Source organism: Oncorhynchus gorbuscha, linkage group LG19, assembly GCF_021184085.1.
Source record: "Oncorhynchus gorbuscha isolate QuinsamMale2020 ecotype Even-year linkage group LG19, OgorEven_v1.0, whole genome shotgun sequence".
Classification (NCBI taxonomy): Eukaryota; Metazoa; Chordata; class Actinopteri; order Salmoniformes; family Salmonidae; genus Oncorhynchus; species Oncorhynchus gorbuscha.
The window spans coordinates 30,150,521-30,160,492 of NC_060191.1; the positions used below are offsets into that span (position 1 = coordinate 30,150,521).

The 9,972-nt window shown below is 40.2% G+C and overlaps 1 protein-coding gene across 1 annotated transcript; it reads right to left on the minus strand.

Annotated features, from left to right (window-relative positions):
- Positions 1-221: 221 nt before the first annotated feature.
- On the minus strand, positions 222-6,826 carry prdm13 (PR domain containing 13). Its single transcript, XM_046316320.1, has 4 exons — positions 6,504-6,826; positions 4,915-5,046; positions 4,698-4,818; positions 222-2,378 (listed from the first exon to the last, which is right to left on the minus strand). Exons 1-4 carry the CDS (start codon positions 6,675-6,677, stop codon positions 910-912), a joined length of 1,896 nt encoding a protein of 631 aa, XP_046172276.1. The 5' UTR covers positions 6,678-6,826; the 3' UTR covers positions 222-909.
- Between the last annotated feature and the right edge of the window lie 3,146 nt (positions 6,827-9,972).

A 9,972-nucleotide genomic window follows, 5' to 3' on the forward strand; every position in this document is an offset into this window, starting at 1 on the left:
CACCCCATTTGAAAAACGTCTTCAAGCTGAAGTAATCTTAACTTCAACTGCACAGGAAATATAGAGACGACATCCTGATAACCCTGTCTACAATGTAGGTTAAAAGTGGGGGGACATGGCAGTTAAAAGTGGGGGGAATTTATTTTATGTGCATTAGCTAATAAATCAGTAGGCTTGAGTTTAGACTATATTTGAATCAAGTTACAAACCATTTCAAAGTTTTAAATTACATTTATTAAAAAGGAACAACTCCATGAACAAGAGGAAAATTGTCTATATACAATATCACTTATGAACAAACATACAACACTTTTTCACTGAGCAGTGAAATATCATATTCTTAGATTTGTACATGATGCTGTTTAAATCAGATGTTATTTTTTACTATAAACAAGATCCTTAAATAATGGATTGGTACTAACTGCTATAAATATTTGCTGAGCCTTTTCAACTTTGCCCTAAAAACAATTAAATGCCCTCGCAAGAAAGTGCAACATTTAAGTAACTGTAATTTAAATGAATGAATGAAAAAGAAATAGCAGTAAGTGTTTTAAAGTGCAGCCGACCTCTATTTGGGGAACATATTGGCTACCAATTAGCGTATACAAAAATAAATTCATTATCATCAGCTGTGATATTATACAATTCTGAAATCATACTGCCTATACTTTGTTCCATCTGAAACGAATAGGACATTGTTGTAAAATAAAAAGCTCATTTGAAAATGGTCTAGTCCTAATGTTTTTTTTTTTTGTATTAACAATTACATTTTCAATAGCTTTAAAACATACATAAATAACTTTCGCTCCTTGGGGAAATCATAAGTTTACACAGAAATATGTACAGGTAACCTGTAACCATTTCACAAAACCTTATGCCGTCTTTGCCATTTTCTTGTCAAAATCTCAATTAATCATCTATTTTACTGGATTCTTGGTCGCTCTGATCATCGGTGAAGCATACATCAACGTCGCTGTCATTGTCGCTCTTTTGCTCTTGATCCTCGAATATGCCCTCGGTTTTGTCCTCAGCTTTTTTGATTGTTTGTCCAGGGTGCCTTGATTTGACATGACGCTCCAAATCCCTCCGGCGCACCAGCACCTTGCCACAGAATTCGCACCTGTACGGGGTGTTCCCTTCCGCGTGCAGACGGATGTGCTTATTCAGGTTGCTGGGGTCACCGAAGGGCCGAAAACAAACTTTGCACTTCAACGGTTTGTACCCTGTGTGAGTTCTCATGTGAATCTTGAGTCCGTATTTCCGAGAGTACAGTTTACCACAGTAAAGACATAAGTGTCCCTTTTTGGGCTTCCCTGAGCCTGTGTTAGCAGTGGGCATAGAGTCGAGCCTGGTTCGGTTCTTTTCAACGGCTATTTCAGACAACTGTTGAGTGTGCATGGCTATCTCCCTGTCAATGTTGGTAATTGAACCCAGGTCTTGGTTGAGTGCAGGTGCGCCAAAGTAGGACATTGTCTCCGGGTATTTTAGGAGATTGCTAAAATGGAATTTCAGTGGGTAGTATGGTGAACTATAAAGCAGCTCGCCATTGTACACGGTGAATGGCATGAGGGGGATATTGCAATCTCCATTATATGGCTTGACGCCATCAAACTGAGGCAGAGAAAACCTCTCAAAATGGAATCCAGAGGACATCTGAGAGTAGCGTGAGGGGGACAGTCCAGAGTGCATTCGGCTCTCCACGTGCTTGAAAGCCGATGTCTCCTCAAAATTAGGTATTAACGGAAAACCCCTGATGGTGTTTGCGCACGGGACCACGGGAGATGTAGAATCTAATGGATGGACGCACTTGGAGGGATGGCTTCCGGTCAAAGGTTCATTCAAGGCTCGCGTTGATTTCATGTTCCCCATGAGTTTGCTGAAGCCTAGTCCATTATGCTTCCCATTAGTTTCCTCTCTGTAGACGTCAGCCGTGGGGACCTTGGATTGGCCCATGGGCTTGAATGCAGAGCGCACGCCTGGGTGGAACCCCATGTTGCTCAACATTGAAGACGTTGCGCCAAGGCCCATGAGATGTCCGTGGTTTCTGGCCGAGGTAACGCTCATGTCAAGTGCTCTGTCCTGCTCCTCAGAGCTGGGTTTCTTTGATACGCCAACTTTGTTGAGGAAAGGTGAGGAAGACACGGTCCGTCTGACAGAGTCTGAGGTGGAGGTGTTGTGGCCGTTCCTGGGCGAGGCGGAGGTGTAGGGAATGTCCCCGGATTTGGGTGACCTGCTGAAGCTGTCTGTGCTCCTGGCCTGCTCGCTGTTCACAAAGCTCCGCCCGTTGCTCAGAGCGCAGTGGAAATGGACGTGGGCCTTGAGTGTGTTGGGATATTTAAATATTCTCCAGCAGTACCAGCAAATATAGCGTTCTTCACCTGTAGAGAAGCAGAGGAGACACGAGGTTAACATCGATGGGTCTCCATATTCCTGAATCTCCCCTCTTCTGTCAATAAAGCACTTTCAATTTACATTTACATTCAATCTTGAACATTTTGTGTTACTACACATTTCTATCTATTGCTTTGTGAGTGTAGAAGCCTATTATCGGGTACTTTATGACTGATGTTCCATCTGCAAATGCTCCCAGTTGCCTATTAGAGTAATCTCAAATTGTACTGTTATTTTGTGCCACATGCACATCTTTACCGTTTCTTATTTTAATGTTTTAGGTAAATCCCTTGAGATGAATCTACTCGTTTCCAATGGGATTCATGTTTTGAATAGGCGACGAGAGTATATTAACCCTATCCACCTCATCAAACGTGAGCAATGACACAAGTTGAACAATGGGAGGTCAATTATATAGATGTAATGATTTTGTAATCCTTATAGGGCTGTTGTTTATCATCGCCACCAAAAGAGCAAACGCCCCGTCCAATCTGTCGCTCCGAAACCAATACGTTGAATAGGGGGACTTTCTCTGTGCTCTTTCCCGTAGAAGTGACAGCAGCTGTTGCTTGAAATCGCAAATCGCCATGGACAATAAGGCTGGCCCATCTGTTAACGCCAAATAATAGGACGCGTATGTCAAGGAGCGCCCGGTGTATTGGACTGAGAGCAGCAGAAAGCGCTTCGGCACAAATCAGGGCAATAAACATCCCACATAAAAGTTAGCATTCATTAGGCAACAATAGCGTATGTAGCAAGCTAATTTACCGTAAAGCACCTTTTTTTTAAATTAATTTGCTTTTGAGTACATGAATATTAATGAGGCGATGACATTTGTTAACCTCTGTCCCCATATGAATTACTATCATCTGCTTTGATGATTGTTAAAACACGCCTATCCCTGCTTTTAAATTGCGGGTTTTATTCCATGTGCCTGTCACTGTAATTGGTGTAACAGTCGAATATAATTTTGGTAGGATATATCTTGAAAATGATTGTCAGGCCCTCCATTTATCAATGCCAATTCATCTCAGACGGAGTAATTACTCTTGTAATTTTTTTTATAGATAGATCCAAATAGGGTACTATTGCTTGCTTCATATATGGCACCCATAAAGGTTCTATATATAATCCCTTAAGGGGTACCATATATGCAGCAACCATGGAACCCTTTTTCGTTCTATCCAGAACCTTTTTTTCTAAAAGTACATTTTAACTTTTTAATGTAGATCGGTATTGGTATTTGGTATTTTATTAGGATCCCCATTATCTGTTGTAAAAGCAGTTGCTACTCTTCCTGGGGTTCACACAAAACATGAAACATAATACAGAATGAAATCGCAAATCTGTGAAAGAATTTAGACGAGGCATTATAATTGAATCTAAACACCGTTATCGAATTTTCCTGAGTAGGCGGTATCCGTTAGGTGTAATCTGATTAAAACCGGAATATGTTGCTGGTGACCATATGATTAGGCTATAATTATAAGCCTACAAACCCATGGCGTCGACGCCACTGTTTGAATATCCATATAATATTTTTTGGGGGGAAAAGTTGTTGTTATTATTATTATTATTATTATTATTATTGTAATTGTCTTGTTGATTACACTAGCACAACTAAGCTTAGTAGGTGGGGGTTAGGACTATTGCTGGCTGTTTTACACATTTACATTTTATTATTGAATTGTTTATAATGAAATTCTGTCAAGCCTATTTATTTAACAAGACCATTTAAAATGTTAATGTAAATAAAACCATCAAATTACCCGGAATCGAAATGTATGCTCTGGGGATGCACATTTGTTAACCGTGAAAATATAGGCCTACAACCTTTCCACAGAAATTGATTATAATAGCTGGACGCCAAAGTTTGGACAGTCACTTAACTGTGCAATGATGGAACTCACAAAATGTCAATGCCAGTAAGCAGCATCATCAGGCCTATACTGTAGCCTAATACATTTCTATTTAAACTTTGTTTGGACAATAGCACAGTGGTTAGAGCGTTGAGCCAGTAACCGAAAAGTTGCTTGCTCGAACCCCGGAGCAGACAAGGTACAAATCTGTCGTTCTGCCCCTGAACAAGGCAGTTAACCCATTGTTCATAGGCTGACATTGTAAATAAGAATTTGTTCTTAACTGACTTGCCACGTTAAATAAGAATAAATAATGATACATGTGGATTTCGATCGTACGTAAGCGCGTTGAACCCGCCGGCAAACAAATATCCATGATCTATTTTTGGCTACTTTTTTCATTGTTCTGTATGGTTACATTACAGGGTCATTCTACAGTGTTCTTACCTTTTTCGTCGTGTGTTGGAGTGGCAGTGGTAGGGATGTCGTACCACTGAGCCAGAGTGTTGGAGTACCACACACTCAGCTCCTCGCCTGCTGGGATCTCCGTCAGCACACGATAGAAAATCTAAAGAAAAAGAGCAACGTTCGATACATGCAACTAACTGTTTTTAAATCAAATGACTTGAGCCTTATGCATTTTCAAATAAAGCACAGTACTGACCTGCCCACTAGGTAGATCTGAGACAGCCTCCAAGTTCTGTTCTTGACTGTTTCTGGCCGCCCGGATACACCCAATCCAGTCTGGCACAGGGCAACCTGATTCATCCACGATTTCGCCCCTCAGCAGCCGAATCTAGATCCACAACATGGATGGTTCCACGTTAGAAATGATGGTACAAGGCCTAGCATTCGATAAAATCACAGCTCGCTAAAAGTTCGACAGCCGCAGTTTATAATAGTTTATGAATAAATCATAAACAGAGTTTCATATTTGGTATTGTGACGTCACGCATGACTGCAATTGGAGCAAGAAAAGCTTTGTGTTTTTTTTCGTATAGGCTTAGCACATTCAAGGTTTTAGTTTTAGAATTATTGGTTTATTAAATAGTGAATTAATTGTTTGTAAATATGATTGTTGCTATGTCCAATGGCTTGAGGTGTGCCAATGTGTTTAATGCGTCTTTATCCGCTATGTTAACCAGCGGTGATAATTTACCAGGGAGAATGACACATAATTGAGTTGATATGGGAAACGAATTTGAGAAGTGTCAAATGGTTCCTAAACTGTTCAAGCAAATTAAAGATTGAAGCGTGACATTTGACAAGGAGATTGCACCTGATGCATCACATGACGCCCAAGGCGATGCATTTAGCCGCATCAATCACAAACGACGGCAGCAGGGTGTAGGCCTATACCTATATTTATAATGCAGTTATAAGGGTACTTATCTATTGGTTTGTTGAGGACCATAAACTCACCAATAAACAATTAGCCTGTATTTAAAAAATGATATTAAATCAATGAATAAACATGAAATGAAAATAGAAATAGCATCCATTTCTGGTAGTTCCATATTGTATTAATAACGATATGTTACAGGAATTTTATTTTAGATGTTCTATACATTTCTATATATTTGAGCATTTCTTATCCATATTCTTATTTTATACCTCGAGGCTGCGGTCTATGCCTTAGCATAATTCCACGGCCGTAGTGCATTAAAATTAAATGGTTCATTTGAATAACTTGCCTACTAGCCTGTGAAATTTAAAGTGGAGGAGGAAATGAAATCTCACATAGCACCCCAGGTCGCCCTATTAGGGCGGTTAAGTAAAGGCACAGAGTGACAAGTCGTCCCACTAATATAACTCAATTATTTCCAACCTGACAGCACGAACCAATTAATAACCGAAGGCTCAATGAACTTTGACAGGTCTGGTTCAAAATGTTTTTAAAAAAGATCACTGTGTCTCCTTTACCTGCCCTTATAATTAAATGTAGGTCCTTATTAAGAAAGAAAATAATGTTTTCGAAAGTCATCCATTATTCATATCAGTCTTATACATAATAATAATATTAATATTATTATAGGCCTAAAAGTTATAATGATTTTAATGGAACGATTTGTCATTAAAATATGATCATCTTTAATAGAATGCCACTGTAGACCATGTTTTATTCCGTTAGTTTGTAATTAATTTCGGAAGCCTGCAAAAATCATCCTACGAAAGCAGAATTGTAAAAAATGAATTTTTGAAGATAGAAATAATTAGGAATAAATCGTATTTAATGCCATGATAAAAACGTACCTTTCTCTTGGTTACGACCTCTTTGCGATCAGTAACGTATTTCCCTAGTTTGAAGACGCCAGGCACCGGTCCTATCCGCAGGCCGGCCGGGATGCTGCAGTCTGCAAACACACTGATAGCGGATGCCCGAGTTGCTTGCATGACTGGCTCTCCGTGCAGTGGTTTGAGAACCATGAAGACCACGCAGTGACTGATTGAGACAAGAAGGAGTCAGAGAGATGAGGACAGGCCAATCTCCGCCCGCAAAGTGATGCGGTGGTGTATGTGATCAGGCTTTTCTAATGGAGCAGCAAGGTACCCCCTCAACACATTAACGCGCAAGGGCGAACAGTATGCGCGCGGTGTGAGAGAGTTTGGCTCTTTCGGCAGCTGTGGGGAGAAACGGGCTGAGATGGTCACATGGAGACTTTCCCTCACCCTTGCACATAATGAATTGCTCCAAAAACGGTCAGGAGACAATGGGCCAGGCGACCTTCCCATCCCCAAAATCCAATTTGTCAAGGGCAGAGAAAAAAGAGTGCAGAATCAAAGGTCTGGAGCTACCATTAATCCTCAGCATGTGGCTTTGTACCTCAGACAGCTCCGATATTTTAACTGACAAATCCACTGTATAATTTCTCCATAAATTCTCCCCTTTTTATTGTTCTTTTACAAACCAGTTTTTGGAAATCAGTCACTACTTTAAATCTACTTGGTTGCGTTATTTTGGGTTTATATACTTCAAAGCTCTTTATTATCTCCGTTTGGCTGCATTGTGTGTCCCTAGTTTAACAAAAGAAGCAGGAATGCTTGGAAGACTTGTTAACTTCTATTGACTCCCGGCGTGTGCCGGGTTGAGATCGGGCAGGTACCAGAACCACCAGAAAAATAGCAACAGCTTTCAAAATAACCACCATCTTATCATTTCCCACTTGTGTTTTTTTTGTCACGAATTCAATCTGGACGTTTTCATTCAGCTGTGACATGGCACAACACAGACCTTCCTAACTTTGAGTTTAAGTTGCCACAGTTTTAAGTTTGATCATTAAATTCCATCCAATTATTTCATCCAATTATTTATTTCAAATAAACCTTATTTTAAGATGATTAAAGTGTTTTTTATTCATCCTTTATTTAAGCAGGGAAGTGACGTTGAGACTGGCATCTCTTTTTCAAGTGAGCCCTGATATTTTAAAAGCCTATTTTATATTTTACATTATAATATCATCACATGTTATAAACTTCCATTTTGTTTTCTTTTTATTGGTACATTCAAATACGAATCAATACATTAGGCAATAAAACATTTAATTTTTGCTGTGTTTTTGTTAGCCTACTATTTGTATTAGATTACTGACTATTGGATGCTCAAATCCTCTGAATTAACATTCAGTGTTTTACGTGGGAAAACTTCACTAGTTCTACTTATAAGCTACAATAGGCCGGCCTGTATTAGAAATACTAGTATATTAGGCTGAGTATAGGCCTACTCAGTATTTTGTACAGCCTAAATTCCATAGACGATGGAAAAAATGTATAGGCCTATCATTATTAGGCCTACTTAATTTCACGAAGTCAAGTTATGTGATCTCGAAGAAAGTGAAAGAAACCTTCCGTCGCTTTTCCACCGCAGGTTTTAAAACTGCCCTTGATCATCTGTAGTGGAAATCTCAACAGAGGGCGAGATAGTGAGAACAACAACCTGTGGGCGATAAATTCAGGCCATGAACATGACCTGCTAACCTCTGCCCTGGCGACTCTGGGATGACACTGCGCCATAATTGAGGGGGGGCATCGATGGGGTCTCTCTCTAGCCACGTAAAGGTATCCCACTGCTCCATTCTGTAAGGCTTCCCTTCTCGCAGCTTCACGAGTCAACGAGCGTGAACGACACGCGAACAATTTCATCAATAGGCGTATGCAAAGTCCGGCTGTGCGGAGGGTTATTTATTAATGTTGCCATTTGTGACTGGTTCCCATCCACCCGAGAATAACGGGTCCGTCCTCCAAATCTCTCACACCAGTCGGGCCGATTCTCATTCTCATCCTGTGGCTCAACGTCGAAGTTCTCAAAGTGAAATGAATTATTCTCAGAGGGGGAACGGGAGACATTTCCTTTCTGTTTGCTAACCCTCGAAAAGTAAGGGTGAATCCCATTCCAATGCGCGCACTGAAGCACGGTGAACAGTCAAAGGCTCGGTGTCAGAAGTGAAAGCAGTGTTCGAAACAAATGGGATGGAAAATTAAATGAAATTAAATAGCTTGACCGTCGGTATTGTCCTCCTCTTTTTAAAAGACACATTAATTACATGGTCTCAGCTTTATTCGAGAACAGTATTGCGTAGTCAATCACAATATTCCACAAAACCTTACTTACTCTCTTAACGAACTTCGCATCTCTTTAATGATTTAAAATAACGGCCATTGAAGAATTGGAACTTGAGTGGAGGGAGACGTTTTTATAGGACTTGGCCTATTTCGCTTTGCCCGGGTCCTCCAGATTAGAGTGCCAGCACTTCAATTTTACAATCCCATCGTAATGTGAGGTTTTGATTTAACATGTTGGCCCTTAATGAGCCATGAATGTAGAGGGATAACCAGTGTGTAAAGCTGCGCGGTTACGGGGACCAATGCCCCACCAGGGAACTCAATTCATGCTCCTTAACTACCCGAGAGTGCCAAGGGTTCAACACACATTCTTCTGGACGGGTTACAATACCGTTTCAGTCCCACCGGGCTCCCAGGAAAAATAAGTAGACCATAAACTTAGCTCGGGCCTTTTCAATGACCAAATGATTGTTCCATTTAAATTTAGCCTGGTAGGTCTTTTTTTTCTCCCATGTATGTGTTGGGTAGAGGGGGAAGCATTGCATTTTACGCACAATTATTTTTATATTTTGTTATTTAACCTTTATTTAGATTGTCTCTTTGATGCGTATTGCGTTGGATTGTCTCTTTGATGCGTATTGCGTTTACTATAGCATTTTCAATGTGATAACGTTGGAAGGTGGGCAAAAGAGCAAGACAACGTTTCATACTTCATATCATCATCAGTTTCACACTATTGGCCCCATGTTCGGCTAACTGACATAAGGACATTTTGTGAAATATGGTGGCATTCTGATACTTTACCGCCCTTCATTTATTGTGTAGCAGGGGTGTCACGAGACGCACCACACAAATCTGAGGGGGCACAATTAAAGCATGTGAGGATGGCAGGGGTGTGGTTCGAACGAACATGAAGTGGCAAATTTGGCATTTTTCAAACACCTGAAACACATTTTTCCTGCAATCTATAGCTATAATTATTATGCTTAATTCTTCTTCATATCTAACCATACCTCTTGAGAAACTAAATATGGTTATCTGCATCTCTGCTAACATTTGGGTAAACTATTGAAATCTCCTTCACAGCTTTCATTCAACAGCTTTCAATTAACTTTCAATGAACAACTTTTTTTATTCAGAACATTTAGTAATTGGTTACTTT